This window comes from Arvicola amphibius, chromosome 7 (genome assembly GCF_903992535.2).
Source record: "Arvicola amphibius chromosome 7, mArvAmp1.2, whole genome shotgun sequence".
NCBI lineage: Eukaryota > Metazoa > Chordata > Mammalia > Rodentia > Cricetidae > Arvicola > Arvicola amphibius.
Window position 1 is genome coordinate 55,583,968 of NC_052053.1, and position 16,598 is coordinate 55,600,565.

The window sequence follows — 16,598 nt, forward strand, 5'->3', positions numbered from 1 at the left end:
ACTGCTGCTGGAGCGTCCAGGTTTATTTTTTTTATAAAGTTGTGACATTTGTTTTATTAGAGATGAATAACACCCCCCCAAGATTCCATCACTTCGAATGTGTCTTCACATTTTTTACCACTGTCAAGAATGAGACTATTGAAGGGAAAAGCTAAGGCTGGCTTGGGAGAATTTCATTGAGGTAGGACTACTGGACTTCAGTAAGATGTACCATACTGTATTAATTTTCCTCTTAGGAGTTTTAATTTTATTATTAGTGTAAATGGTAGTGCAGTGAAAGCTCTGGCATTTGGACAGACATGCTTAATTGTGTCTTGCAGACAGGTTTTAGAAATGGAATGATTGATTCAAAGGATTTTTTGTGGTTTTTTATATTTATTTATTATGTGTACAATATTCTGTCGGGGTGTGTGCCTGCAGGCCAGAAGAGGGCACCAGACCTCATTACAGATGGTTGTGAGCCATCATGTGGTTGCCAGGAATTGAACTCAGGACCTTTGGAAGAGCAGGGAGTGCTCTTAACCGCTGAGCTATTTCTCCAGCCCCTTTTTGTGGTTTTTTGAGACAGGGTTTCTCTTTAGCTTTGGAGCCTGTCTTGGAACTAGCTCTTATAGACCAGGCTGGCCTCGAACTCACAAAGATCCACAAGCGGTCTTGTACTAGCATTTCCTTGTTGTTATGACGCACTAGAATACATTACTACGTCTCAGGAGTGGCTCTTTCAGTTCTTGTTCTAGATATGGAGAATATAATAGCAGATATCTTTGTGTTAAACCTTGTTGAGTTACAGTGATCAATGCAGTTGTTTTACTGGTTAAAAAAAATAGGCAAATAGATGAGTGGAACAAAAGGAGGATGACAAAGACAAATTCTCATAGTTTGGTGGTCTTTGGTAAAAGGGCAAAGGTAATGAATAGGACATAGCGTTTTCAGTAGGTGGTACTGAAACAACCATGTATCCATATGCCAAAGATGAATCTAGACAAACTCTATCTTTCACTAAATTAACTCAGAGTGCATTGCAGGCCTACATGTACAATGAGAAGCTGTAAAACTCCAAGAATATAATGTGTAAGTAAAACCTAGATGGCCCTGGGTTTAGTGGAATAACTATTTAATGGCAGTAACAATGAAGGCAAGACACATGAAAGAAAAAAAATTGATAGGGTTCTTTAAAATAAGAGTTTTTCTCTGTGAAGTAAATGGTCAAGACAATGAAGAAGCAAGCCAAACACTGGGAGTAAATGTTTTCAGATGACATTTCTAATAAAGTACTGTTACTGAGAATAGAGGACTCTTTATCAGCAATAAAGACACAATCTGATTGTAAAATGGTTCAGAGACTTTAATACACACGTGCTGTGGGACAATGGTTTTACCCTGTAAAGATTTGTTTCTTTCTTTTCATTTTTTTCAAAACAGGGTTTCTCTATAGCTTTGGAGCTTGTCCTGGAACTAGCTCTTGTAGACCAGGCTGGCCTCGAACTCACAGATCTGCCTGCCTCTGCCTCCCCCACCGCCCGGCAAAAATTTTTTTCTTGTACTTGTTTAATAAAATGCTAATTGTTCAGTAGTCAGGCAGGAATTATAGGCTGGGTGACCAAGCAGAAAGTAAAGGTGGGGCAATGAGAATTCTGGGAAAAGAAAGAGTCAGTCTGCAGTCAAAACCCAGACGCAGAGGATGCAAGATGTGACTGTCCCTGGAAAAAGGTACCAAGTCACGTGACTAACACAGACAAAAATTTTGGGATAGTATAAGTTATAAGAGTTAAGAAACCTGAGCTACTAGGCCGACCAGTTTATGATTAATGTAGACCTCTGTGTTTCTTTGGGACTGAATGACTGCAGGACCAGATGGGTCAGAAACCTGTGTTGACACACACATAACCCAAGGAAAATGATCCAAGCGGCAGAAAAGCATTTGAAAAGATACTGTCTGGAAGATGCATATTGAAAACACAGTGAAGTACCATGACATACCTACAGTCTATAAATGGCCAGAGTTTAGCACAGGCTTTTCAAATTGCAGGAACATGTGATGATTGCAGAAAAATAAATATCTCAAGGAAATATTTTTAAATCTTAAAACGTGTTAAACACTCTTCTATGTAAGCTCCATTAAAAAAACAAAATTGCCTTAAATTTAACCTGTTGTAACATTTTCTGTGGAACAAATTATCCCCAAATACAAAAAAAGTGTTTTAGTTGCAAAGAAGATTCATTCTAACTGTACAGATATAATCCAGATCACCATCTTTTGAATAGTGACCTTAATTCATTCCCAAGCACCGAGTAGATACAAATTACTAAATCAAAAATCTGCACCCAGATTGCAAATGTGTCAGCCCCTTTAACAGTCCTTTCTAAAAGAAATGTTCTTAATATGCAGCTATAATGAAAATAGATACTGGGGTTCTTAATAGGAAAACAAACAAGAAATCCTTTGAGGCCTAGGCAGTCCACTGGGAGTTAATTTCATTGCTTAGACTTGAACATCGCATGTGTGCAGTTTCTTTAATTCTCCTGCAGCTATCAATGTGAATTTAGCAGTTGGCAGCTTCTTTTGTCCCCCCACCCTGTCTGGGGCAATTGGAGCTTTGTAAAATCTGACATGCTGGAGCAGAGATGTTTTTCCTTCTCATTTTAGAATGATACAGAGGCTTATAACTGAATGTCACTGAGGTTCTAGTATGGCTCCACTGTAGCCAGAAACAATATCAGGCACCTGATGATTGTAGTGTGGAGCCGCGGGCTGCATTCCCGCTCGGCTCCTGGCCGCCTGGCTAGCTTATGCCCCAAAACAACAACACACAAACTATTCATTTAAACACTGCCTGGCCCGTTAGTTTCAGCCTCTTATTAGCTAATTCTCTCATCTTGGTTAACCCATTTCTAATAATCTGTGCAGCACCACGAGGTGGAGGCTTACCGGGAAGATTCTAACCCACGTCCATCTTGGGCCAGAGCTTCATCACGTCTGCCTAACTTCTCTTCTTTCCAGCATTCTGTTCTGTCTACTCCACCTATCTAAATCCTGCCCTATCAAAAAGCCAAGGCAGTTTCTTTATTAACCAATGAGAGTCCTCCATCAGATGATGTTTAGTCAAGAGACTAAAATTTATATTCAGCCTGTGATTAAATTTTCTGTGACACTTTGAGCCTGTGTTCTAGCCTATAGAATACTACAACCATGTCCCAGTTCTCTTCACTGCCCCTTTCTCCACTTATAATTTTCATATCACTTGCCTCTAAGGCATTGCTGTTCTTGGCCTACAGTTTTATGATAGACATTACCACAGCACAGCAGAAAAGACAACTCTGTATCAGCCATGTAAAGAGGTGAAATTCATCCCAGCAAAGGAATTGAAAGCTATAGCACAGGTTGGGTTGTTGGGCTTAATCAACAGGAACAAACTTTGCATGAATCAATCTAGAAAACAGTAATCATGATGACAGTCACCATTTTCTAAGATCTGTTCAGTAGCTAGTTCAATTTTATACACCGAGGTTTTTTGTCCTGGAAGAATTCGCAGTGCAATAGGGACACAGAGTTATAAACCGAGAGCAATGTTGCACTTCACTTGTTGATCCTGAGAAATAGGGTATTGTGAGCATCAAGAATAAATGTGTTTAAAACTTAGCTAGTGGAGAGGCTAGACTATATTTTAGGGAAGAAATGGTATACTTTATTCTTCTATGTATGCTTAAGCAGTGAGTGTTTCTACTCATGCCTCCTGATTTGCCTTGTAATTAAAGTTCTTAAACTTTGCTTAGTTTGTTGGGGGGAGGAGAAGGGATGAGGTTCAAAGCAGGGTTTCTCTGTGTAGCCCTGGCTAACCTGGAACTTGCTCTTTAAACCAGGCTGGCATCAAACTCAAAGTGATCCTTCTATCTCTGCCTCCAAAGTGCTTGGATTAAAGATTTGTGCCACTGCCACCCGACTCTTATTTAGTGTTTGTTCCAGCAGTTTGGAGGTCTGAACAAGCAGGGACATGTTGGTCTTGCTTGCCACTAAATCCCCAGTGTAGATTGTGTATGCTCTGTTAGTATTTATTAAATTAACGATTAACTCATTACCCTCATTGAGTAAATTGTCTCAACAGTGTATAGAGGATCTGAGATTTAAAAAAGACAAGTGTCTGATTTTGCGGGAGAAGCATCTCATACAAGATGGAGTGTTCTGGAAGTGGTATTACTAGTTGACCAAGCCTTTATTAGATTAGAGGGATTTAGTAGACAACTCAGAAACTGTTCTCTGTTACATCTCTAGTGCATCATTTTCTTTCTTATAACAATGCCACCACTTCTGGGTAGGACTAACTAGGAAAGGAAATTGATACTAAAAATGGCTAGTACGTTACCTTTCATCCTATTGTCTCATCCAACAACTTCCTCCTCACATACCATATAGAATTAATTTTATTTGAAACTAACTTACAGTCATTGAAGAAGCAAGCTAGACCCTTCCTAAGCTATGAGTATTGAGTGTACTAGATAGGAGGCTGAACCATTTTATGTTCTATTGTTTCTTTAGCTCTTCACTAAAGGTGCAAATTGCTTGGTGGTGAGTACTCAGTATTTGAATGAACATACACACAAACTGTATTTCCTGGGCCAGTTGTTTTAGACAGATACTCCTTACACTTTGTTCTCAATAGAGCCCTTTCTTACTGATCCCATATATCTAAATCAGCACGAGAGACATTAAAATATCTTCCTGTTTTTTGAAACTGGGTCTCACTCTGTAGCCCTGGCTGGCCTCAAGCTCACTTTGTAGACCATGGTAACCTTGAACTCAGAGACCTACCTGCTTTTTGCCTCTCAAATGCTGGGATTAAGGTGTGTGGCACCTGGCAAGTTAAGTGATTTAAGAAGAGATCACATACATGTTCACACATGCACACGTTTTCAAAAACGCATTTTAAAAGTTTCATTTGGGCAGAGATTCTATATTGTATGGCCTTTCCAGCATGTGCCAAGTTAGGAATAGCAGGTTGTAAATTTAGGGAGGTATCACAAGCAGTTTTACAACCTTATGTATTCAAACTCTTGTCTGAACTCACAAAGTAATCAGTAGCCAGATGTCATGGCACATACTTTTAATTCCAGCACTGGGGAGGCAGAAGAAGGTGGGCTGGTGAGTTTGAGGCCAGCCTGGGGCATACAAAATTAGATCTTGTCTTGGGTGGGAGAGGGAGAAAGGGATGAGTAGCTGCTAGAGTTGCGTTGTTTGGAGTTACCTATTCTAGTGGGGGCAGGTGCCACAAGAATTATAGTGGTCTTTGGCTGAAGATTCTAGTAGACCTCATTCTGTGTACAATGTGTGCACCTGAGAGCTGGCCCATCTTTCTATTTTTAGACATAATCTACGGGATTACAGAGTGGTTTCATTTCTTTTAAAGCTATACTGCATAACTGTAAACTGTGTTAAAATCTTTTTTCTTTGTAGTGATTTAGAGGTTAATATATAAATAAAAAGAAAAAAGTTATTTCTACTTAATTGCTAAGATCTCTTTATCCAACTATATCATCTTAAAGATAGCTTTCAATGTTGACAATATTTTATCCAGTTCAATATAAATAAATGCTGAAATGCAGATAAACTAGAAATAGAAATAAATTTTTACCAACTATGTCATTAATCTTCATTTTCCTCTTTGGGTGAGGTTACTTTGTAGAGTTTGCCTTTGTGGTCTTTGCGGAGTGTGATCCTTTTCAATCTAAAATTTGAATTCTGGATCCTTGGGCCTTTCTTATGTGGGAAATTCTGCCCTCTGCTGGTGAGCTAACGAACACCCACAGCAGTTTGGATGAGATAATGAGAATTATGAAATAAACCCAATGGTGGTGGTGCACACCTTTAATCCCAGCACTCAGGAAGCAGAGGCAGGTGGATCTCTGTGAGTTCGAAGCCAGCCTGGTCTACAAGAGCTAGTTCCAGGACAGGCTCCAAAACAACACAGAAACCCTGTCTCAAAAAACCAGAGAGACGGGGGGGGGGGGGGGGGGGGTGGAATTATGAAATGGCTGAAGGAATACTGTGTTGCTGCTGGCTTAGTATTCCTTTCGGAATGAATTCGTCATAAACACATTATTGATTCCTGAAGCTGTTTGGGCCTTTAATGCACCAGTACTTCACTTCCAGTTCTATACCTTGTTCCCATTCTCAAGTCCCCAACACTGTGCACCTTTTCTTGACCATGGTCTGTCAAGTCATATCATCATGTTGAGTGTTGATTTTTCAGATCATGTGTCTCTTACTATGAAGCACATATGTAAAAAATTCCCAGCCTATTTTATTTTTATTTTTTTCTATAGTGAATTTTTTTTTAATATTTTGTGGGCTTTTTTCAAGACAGGGTTTCTCTGTGTAGCCCTGGTTGTCCTAGAACTCGCTTTGTAGGCTAAACTGACCTCTGCCTCCTTAGTGCTGAGATTAAGGGCGTGCTACCACAGCCAGCTGAATTCTTTTCAGCTGGAATTGTATTCTCAATGTTTTTCTTTCCATGCCTCATTCATCTGAAAAATCGTAATGTTACACAAGCAGGGATCCAGGCTTTCCAACTTTGTATTTACTTAATCTGGACAAAGATATTCACTGGAATCTAAGTGTCTTATTTGTGTGAAACTGAGTAAACACCATTAAAGGGGCAATACCAAACTTACTATAAAGTTACCTCATTAGGACCAAAAGGGCATGTAAGAGTGTGAAGAGCCATTTCCCAGGAATAGACTCACCAGGATTGCCTTAATGCATTTGAGGGTCTCTTGCAAAAATGTGGTGAACTGTTAAGGTCCACTGTATAAACAATTGTAGACCCCTTAAAAGCATACAATAGAAATTTTCGGTGTTTGGGTCATTAAAATAAAGTTATGATGATTTTTTTACAGTTATTCTGTATAAGCTAACATCCTTATACTATTGCATTTTTGTCTCTTTTAAGAGGAGCCTAAAGTAAAGTTAATTAAGATGACTGTCCTCAACCTGTTGGACTAGTCTCATCTGGCTCCTGCTGATTTTATCTTTCATTCCACAAACCAGTCATTACCACCTGCCTTAGAGCCTGTCATTTGTATTGAATTTATCAAGTGGTTAGTCTGATAAACCAGTCAGTGCTCCTAGGAGAATGCCTGCAGGATAGGTGTTGGGAAATACATGAATTCTAATCTGTCTTCAGAAAGTAAATCTCTAATCCAGAGAGTTTTCCATTAATGGCTGGTTGAAACAGCTCTGTAGCTTCGGGATCAAGTAATTGCCTGGCATGCATAATGCCCCCTAATTCTATCCCCAGTATTGAGGATAATCCTATCTGAAAGATCCCCAGAGATTGCTTTTTCTACTACTCTCCTACTTGGCGGTTCATTCCTCAGCTTGGATGTTTTTTCTCTAATACATGCACAGAGCAATCTACAGCTGAAGACGTAGAGAACTCTGTACAGGTCTGAGTTGTGTGCTCTCTGTGGGACCCTCACCTTCTAATCCCATGCCCTATGAACTTCTCTTTCCAATTTTATTGACCTCCTTGATTTTTAGCTTCATATCTATAACTCTGAGAAACTGTTAGGTTCTATTCTAACTGGTCGTTCTCTTCCCTTTCTAGCCTAGGAAACTTCTAACCAGTGGTTTTCAAGCTTCCCAGTGCTGCAGCAGTTTAATACAGTTAGTTCCTCATTTGTGGTAACCCCAACCATAAAGTTATTTTCATTGCCACTTCATAACTGTAATTTAGCTATTCTTAAGAATATAATGTAAATAGTTTTGGAGATAGAAGTTTGCCAAAGGGGTCCAGTCACACAGGTTGAGAACCACTGCTCTCAATAGTTACATAGGACACTCACAGAGCTCACTGTGTTTGATTCGTTTCCCAGAAATCATTGTCCTTCATTTCCTGAAATTCAGTACCCAGAAACTGTTGTAATACAAATGTGAAGTACATCTCCCGAGGTGGGGTGGGAGGTGCTGGCACTGTCTCATGTCTCCAGACTGGCCACCAGCTCACTATAGCTGCTGCTGATCTTAAACTTTATATCCCTCTGGTTTTTGTTTTGTTTTAAATCTCCTGTGTACTGGTATTATAGAGAGGGACTGCCATATCCAGTTTTATGTGGTGCTAGGGATCTAACCTAGAGCTTCATGCTTGGTAGGCAGGTGCTCTGCTGACATAATTACATCCCAACTCTCATACTTGTATATACTTGTATTTTATCTCTTTTTACATTTTATTTTGTGGCGGTAGTCTGTGTTCTACAGTGTACATATGAAGATCAGAGGACCACCCTTGACAGACAGTTTCTTCTCCCATCATGTAGGTTCCCAAGGGATCAGATTCAGGTCATCAAGCTTTACCTGCCTTGACCTACCCTACACTTTGAAATAATCAGCTTTTTCATGAAAGGTAGGAAACTGGTCCTCATTTTTCAAATATTAGCAATATGTTATTAGCTGCTATATATACAGTATCTTGAAAAACCACTTTTTAAATATTTAGTATGCATATGACATGTAATATATACATGTACATGCACCAGAGGGTCAGATGCATGCAGGTCTATGCATGTGGAGGCCAGAGGAAGACTAGGATATATTTCTTTAGCCCTTAGCTTTAATTCCTTAATACAGGTTCTTTCAAACCTGAAGCTTGCAGTTTTGGCTAGGCAAGGCTGGTCAGCAAGCTTCTAGAATCTGCCTGTCTCCACTCCCCAATGTTGGGGTTACAGGCACCTGCACCCATATCTAAGTTTTTCTGGGATGCTGGAGATTCATACTCAGGTCTTCATGCTTGCACAGCCAGTGTTCTTACCCACTGTGATCGACCCCACCCTCACCTCATTCTTTGTATCAACTAAATGTTTTGCATATGTTAATAATTACTCCCTACTGGTTGCAACTTTAAAATTTTTTTTTTTAATATTTTATTTATTTATTATGTATACAACATTCCTTCCATGTATGCTTGCATGCCAGAAGAGGGCACCAGATCTCATTAAAGATGGCTGTGAGCCACCATATGGTTGCTGGGAATTGAACTCAGGACCTCTGGAAGAACAGTCAGTGCTCTTAACCTCTGAGCCATCTCTCCAGCCCCCCAACTTTAAAATTTTTATCTGTCTGTCTGTCTATTTATCTACTTACTGGTTTTTTGAGACAGGGTTTCTTTGTGTAGCCCTGGCTATCCTGGAACTAGCTCTGTAGACCAGGCTGGCCTCCAACTCACAGAGATCCACCTGCCTCGGCCTCCCAAGTGCTGGGACTAAGGTGTGTGCCACCACATCCAGCGATAGCACTAATTTAAATGTTCAAAGGGAAAAGTTATTTGCAGTCTTTTTGAAACATCCAGATAGACTTAATCTCTTCAACCTTGTTGACTACAAAATAGTGAGGCATTTTTGTCTTTTTATCATGCATAATGAATGTGCGTTCAGAGGCATGTTTTGGAAATCTTCTGCTAGCACACTGTTGAGAGCAGTGAGGATATGAGAAAAAGAACTTGGGAAGGGTTCCACCAGTGTATCCTTGTGATATAAATGAATGTGTTTCTGAGTCTTGTAGTTGTATTAGTTTAGTAGATGGAGGCTAGAGACTGTCCGTTGTTATGTTCACAGATTCAGCTTTTGAGAAGATGACTCCATGAGTATGTTGAGTTGTCTTGTCGTGTTAGCAGTTTTTGATTATTAGTACTTAGCATTATTGTATAGTAATAACCTAACTCCATTTTTTTCTTGTTCATTTATTGTCCTTTGTTATACCAACTGAGCTATAACCCCACCCATAGCTTCATTAATTCACAGATTTTTCTTTTATTTTTGGTGATGCTGGCAAGTGAACTCAACTTCACACACTTGGTCAGTAATTCTTCCACTGAGCTATATTCCTAATCTTAGTTTGGAGATCTAAACTTTTGTATTTCAGTTGATTATATAGTTAAAGTTGCTTGAATTCTTTCACTTTCACTATTGGTTAGTGATTCCTCTTCAGAGTGACTGATTCTGTTACTTTTGAGGGAATAGGTAGAAAGAGGAAAGAAGGAATCAAGGAAGGAGTCATAGGTCTTTGGCTAAGGTGCTTGGCTGGTGTCATTAATGAACAAAGAGCCCAGACAAAGGGCAAATTTTATAGAGAAGACATATTGAGGTACTTAAGATAGATACATCTAGGTGATGGTGCCCTGGAGACAGATATCATCAGGACATGAGGCTTCAAGGAGCAGAGGGCCCAGCTGCTTGGTACACTTGACTCAGATTGGAATTAAATATGCTATATCTTGTTTGATAATACTCTTTATCTGTTTGCCAGGGGCAAATTTTTTGACCTGTTACGTTCTTGAAGAAATTTCTTTTTTCCTTGTTGCTGGATTCAGGGCCAACTTCTCTTTCCTTTCTTTAATAAAATATTTAACTGCCTTCATTTTGGTCATGTACTAACAATGCAGTGGCCATCAAAAGGACATACAGGACATAGTCTCAAATAGCTTGGAATCTACTGGGGCATATATAATGTGTATGTGTCAGTCAAACATCATTCCCAACATGTATATAGTAAATAGAAGATAATTGTAGGAAATCTTTTATTCCCAGCAGAATTTTATTGGAAGATCTAGTGTCTAGTAAGTGTGAAAATAGAAAATGGCAGGCTGGAGACATGGCTCAGTGGTTAAGAGCATTGCCTGCTCTTCCAAAGGTCCTGAGTTCAATTCCCGGCAACCACATGGTGGCTCACAACCATCTGTAAATGAGGTCTGCTGCCCTCTTCTGGCCTTCAGACATACACACAGACAGAATATTGTATGCATAATAAATAAAATTTTAAAAAAAACAAAAGGATATACAGGACATAGTCTCAAATAGCTTGGAATCTACTGGGGCATATATAATGTGTATGTGTCAGTCAAACATCATTCCCAACATGTATATAGTAAATAGAAGATAACTGTAGGAAACTTTTATTCCCAGCAGAATTTTATTGGAAGATCTAGTGTCTAGTAGGTGTGAAAATAGAAAATGGCGGGCTGAAAAGGTGGCTCAGAGGTTAAGAGCACTGACTGTTCTTCCAGAGGTCCTGAGTTCAATTCCCAGCAACTACATGGTGGCTCACAACCATCTGTAATGCAGTTTGGTGCCATCGTCTGACATGGAGGTGTATATGCAGGAGGAACATTGTATATACACTAAATAAAGCAATAAAGAAAATAGAAAATGACTTATATAGTCAGGGCCAAAAACATGGGTTTGCACAGCAAGTGACTCTACCTGCTGAGCCATTTTGATAGACCTTGGTCTATTTCCTCCTTCCACCATATGGGACCTGGGGATCGAGCTCAGATGGCAGCGAGTGCCTTTACCCACTAAGCCATCTCATTCCTATTTCTCTAATAGTTTTCTTACCCTATTCTGTCAGAGTATTCATAACACTGTGATATGATTTATGTATTTTGTCACCAGTGGGTTAGTATTGAGTGGTGGGAAAGCAAGGCTGCAGTGTGAGCACTGTTAGAGCAAGGATCATAAGGTGGGTGTGTCTCTCTGTCACGTGTTTATAGAATTGGGTGAAAATAGCCAGTTTCTGGAGTGCTTCATTAGTTGTGATACCTAAGCTCCCCTCTCCCCACCGTTTAAATCCATGGAGGCCACAGACATCTTTCTGTTTATGCGTGTTTTCTGCAGTCAGGTGCTTCCTTTGCAGTCTTTGGCAGAGCATTTGCCTACTTCATTGTCCCTCTTCAGCTGAGCTAATTCCTTTGTCAAAGTGGATGGTCTTTATCAAAGGCATAACACATGGAACCAGAGTCTTGGGCTCCTATTTTTTATTTTCTCTTTTAATCTTTGCAAGATTAGAAAGTTTAAAACATTTTTGTATATTTGAACTTGTGAAATCATCAGAAGTCTCTATAAACGTGGCTCCACAGCTTTCACTTTGTCTCAGGCTTTCAGCAAACATTCTTTAGAGCAAGGTTGAAATGACTGCCGTGACCTTGAGATCACTGGAACTACCCAGAGTCTTTTAATTACATTGATGCACTAAACTTATATTAGTCTTGATACCTGCTTCAACTTTAGAATTTGTAGGCCTCTTTGAAAGTCTTCATTTGAATAAACAAACATATGGGGAAGCATGGCATTTGGCATTTAAAGAGAGGTTTTGCTTCTGCCCTTAAAGCTATGCATTTTCATTATATTCAAAGATACAATGAAAAGAAGTGAGAAATGAGAATATTTTGTTTTCTTCTCAATTGATTTGATGATCTGCCTTGTCCTTTCTCCATCTTTAAACTGAAGATGTAACCAAGTGTCTTACAGGCTAAGGTTCCACCCTACATTTGGACTCAGATACAGTGCTGGTGTAAGGTTTTATTCATCTACCCTGTCTATATTACAAAGCTAATATTCTAATATTAGCAAATCAAAAAATTTCCTAACTTATTTTCTTTTTCCCTTTCTTTCTCACAAATTTTAGGATTTAAAAAGAATCTGCAGTCCCCAGAGCCTTAGCTGATGTCAGAGTTTATCTCTGATACCTCACAGGCAGTGAGGTGCATGTTCACCTTTCTCCTGCTGCTACCAGAAAATCCGGATCTCTTTCTCTCTCTCTATCCCTCCCTCTCTCTCCCTCCCTCCCTCCCTCCCTGCCTCTCTCTCTCTCTCTCTCTCTTTCTCTCTCTCTCTCTCTCTCTCTCACTCACACACACACACACACACACACACACACACTCTGTTTTTTGGGTCTGTTTCAGACTGGAGGAGTGTTTTGCCTTAAATGCTCTGGTATTAGCTCTCAGAAAGGCGTGTGAGGCAGTATTGTTAGCTGAGGAAAATAAGTCTATCAGTTCCACTCAGATAACCTTTGGTAATAAACGGACTCCATGCACACTGTGACCTTAGAGCCTGAACTTTGTAATCACATGACCGGCTTGTAAACTGACCTGTGAGGATGACTGTTGTAGTTCGCCTTAGAGAAAGAAATTGACCAAGTGTGGGAAGGGTAGTCATCAAGCTGGGTTTGCCCTGTAATCTCAGTGTCTTCATGGCTGCAGTGGAACTTCTCAGCAGACTCCGAGAAGCATGAAATGGAGACATGGGAAGGTAAGGGAATTAATTGTTTAAGTCCAGGACCCAGGTCTGCAGTTTAGAAAAATTCCTGGAAGAAACGTTTGGATCAGATTCACAGACAGCTGGGGTTTTTTGTTTGTTTGTTTTGAGGTTTTTTTTGTATCTTGGCAGAATTTAGCCAACAGATTTTTTTTCTTTTCTTTTTCTTTTTTTTTTTTTTTTTTTTTTTTTTATGGGAACTGGCTGGAAAAGCAGCTTTGGGAAACTAGTGATTTAATTGTTGTAGATGTTGTTAGGAGAAAGCAAGGAAGAGGGAGGGACGATGGATTTGAATTTTATATTGACTTGAAAAAAATCAAACTTTGTGTTTCGGTACACAGTAAATTTTACCTTTAAACAATGTGGGTTTTACCTCTTGATAGAATTTTTTGTATTTTTAATTCTTTAATCCAATTTACAATCTGTCAAAGCAGATTGTAATTTAGTACTGTTGATTGTAGATAGAGTTGGGGTCATGGGGCCATTGATAAGGTAGCCTCATCCTCTTGGGGGACTTTAAAGCTTTATGGTTTGGGGTATAAGACTAAGCCATTGCTAATTTCTTTTAAAGTGTGTTTTAAGAGAGTAGATGATTTTCTGTGCATGTAGGTAAATAACATTGATTAGTTTTTGTTATAACTTGTTTATATTGAATAGATTCTTCCGTATATGAGAAAACCCAGTATCCCATATTATTATTTGGATCAGGAAAGAAAAATATAGCTATCAAATAGTGAACTTTAGCATTGATGATTTGCTATGCTGATAATGTAGAGTCTAAGAGTTTGATTCCTTATAGGTAGTTATTACTAAGCCAAAAGAATTCTCAAGTTTTTGAAGTAATTGATAAATTTCTAGGAAAGGCAGTAACCTCTTGTGAACGTCCCGGTAAAGCTTCCCAGCCCCTTTCAGCATGGCTAACTAACATCTGTCATAGAAAGCTTTGCATAAGCCTTCCACTGCAAGTAGTAATCTTTATACGTTGTTGTTATTCTTCCTTAGATGTGGTTTCCAACATTACTGCATTGGTGATTATTGTAAGTGTGTAGAAATGATCAATTATGTATGAGACCTGTAGTTTTATCATAAACAGCTTCCTCTTTTCTTAATATACATAGTAATTCTTATTTAATTACTCTTGAATTTATTAGATGTATTTTATAGAAAGAAATAGTTTAAGAACTGAGATTTTTCTTGGGTAGTTTAGGGATAGGCAGAGGTTCAGAGCATGAGTGTGTGAGTGTGGAAGGGACAGTTGTGGGGAATTTAGGGTTTGAGGAATTTTTTTTTTCCCGTCAGTTTGAATCTCTTACGATGTGTAGTTCACGCACTCCTGATGCTGGGTGATTCTCCCAAAGTATTTCATTAGCTCCTAAACACCAATACGGCTTTCCTTAGCCATTCAGTGGCACAAAATAATTTTGGCTGCTAAAATGAGAGCACAGACAAAACAAGAAAATGTTACAGTTTCACCCAAATCTTTCTTTCTAAATTCCAGAAAACAAAATTATCCCAGCTGAATGAGGTCTTTGGAAACTTAAAAGGCAAAAATAACTGCTTATAAAAGTCGGTGTATTTTTTTATAATGCTACTGTAAAAAAATAAGACATTGCCTGGTTTTAGATATTGGGCCGTGGTCCATTTAAATTAACCTTTGTCACAGCTGGGCATGCAAATGTTTTGTTTTGGTTCACAGAGGGTTAACTCTATTCAAGCCTTCACTGTGGCCGGCCTGCTCTGTGGAGTCATACAATCTGGTCTTTCAGCCCTGCCAGTCGCTAGGCAGGAAGTCTTATTTCTTAAGCTATCTTTCAGAATGGGGGGTTGGGATTTGGAGAAAGGTGGGGGAAGGGTTTTGGAGCATCTGCAAGGATCAATAACAGAGGGAGAGAGCCGCAAGAGAAACCATTGTGCACACTTCAAGATAGATGCAACCCTTGTGAACAGCCCCTCTGGCAGGACAGACACCTAAAAGCAAAACATGCTACAAAATGAAATTTCCTGTGAAAAGTGGATTGCTCCCTACAAGAGAAAACTTTTTAGTAACTTGAGTGCCTTTCAACATTTGGGGAGTTCTCATTCTCCAACTCGTAGAGCTAGGTTCCTCTTAGAAATTGCTCCAAATTGGTTTTTAAATGTGTTTTGTCCTCATGCTGACACTGTGTGGAACTGGAAAGGGTGAGCATCTTAGTAGTGGTTGTATCTAGACACTGAGAACTTTTAGTGATTTTTGTCTTCCTTTCCTCCCTTTTTTCTTCTTGATTTTAACATTTGCTTTACTTACTGGTTTTTCATCAATGAGAAAATGGGGGTGGGGATGACAAGCTTTAGTTAGGATTTGTGTAACACATGTGAGATCCCTCCCCCAACAGCTGGTACTGGCTCTTGAAACTCGAATTGAACTAAGCAGATGCTCTTAGTATGTTATTTTGAGATTTTTTTTTAAAACTCAGGTTTGTAGTCTAAGAAACATACAAAAATCTTAAAATACACTGATGTTGTAAAATCATTTTAATGTCTATTAAACAAATATTAAACAAATCCCTGAGGTGGGGAAAGTGAGCAGTTCTGCCAATTAAATTATGGTTTTTAAAAGTTGAAAGGGTTTGTTACTCCTTTGCTTCAGTGCAGATTTTTATGCTTCAGACTTTCTTTTACCAAGTACAACTGTAAAGTCCCTTTTTAGCTGGATCTTTTTTTCAGAGGACCTGGGGGTTAATTCAGTGGCTTTCATTATGCAGTCTGTTTATGGTAGTTGAAAAAGTGATGGAGTAGTCGCTGCCTCTTTTCCACTAACCCTTCAAAGTATTGGTGACAGCTAATAGTAAGAACTGAGAAAAATGAATCAAAAACAGCCTCTAATTCGTCCCCCAAATTGAAGTCTTATAGAAATAAATGAATAAAACAGCTGGGGGTCCATAATGTGACTTGCAGACATACAAATGGAAGAGGAGAATGAGGGGAAGGGAGAGCCTGCATTTGAAATTAGCAGCAAGTTCAATTTATTTAGGCTTCTTAAATTAATAAGACCTGACTTATTTTGTACAATTTGAGCTAAGACAACTACTTAAACATTTCATAGGTCTTCTGGATATATTTTAGTCCATGTCCTTTTGATCTGATGTAATCCCTGGAACTAGTGCCTGCCTGATAGCACTTTTTTCCCCTCTTGGATACATTGTAATTCTGCACTAATACTTACACCAAAAAATATTGCCAGCAAAACTTGGAAGTTTAGTTACTATTACATTGTATTAAAATGGGGTATAAAACCTACCATGACTCCCTTGAACAATGTGGTCTTTAATGTGTATTAGGGGGAGGGCCTAGTGAAGGGAAAGCCATAGAAATCTTTAGAGTTCAAGATGAGGTTGGGATTTGGGCTCATTAGGATTGTCATTTTCACACACAAACATCATCACTACAATCATGTTTGATTTAACATCCTTAATATAATGAAGTGGAAAAAAATATCAGACACGTATGAAAACCAGACGACTCCTACGCACACTGAC

The 16,598-nt window shown here is 39.0% G+C and overlaps 1 protein-coding gene across 3 annotated transcripts in view; it reads left to right on the forward strand.

Annotated features, from left to right (window-relative positions):
- Window positions 1–16,598, forward strand: part of Nr6a1 (nuclear receptor subfamily 6 group A member 1) — a 149,746-nt gene that overhangs the window by 95,944 nt on the left and 37,204 nt on the right. The window contains exon 1 of one of the 3 annotated variants that reach the window (XM_038337700.1): window positions 12,952–13,077. The exons of the other annotated variants lie outside the window; for them this stretch is intronic. Within the exon in view, the coding sequence (XP_038193628.1) occupies window positions 13,062–13,077 (16 nt within the window). The 5' untranslated portion in view covers window positions 12,952–13,061. Of the gene's footprint in view, window positions 1–12,951; window positions 13,078–16,598 lie in introns of those variants that run through there. 3 annotated transcript variants of the gene reach the window in all.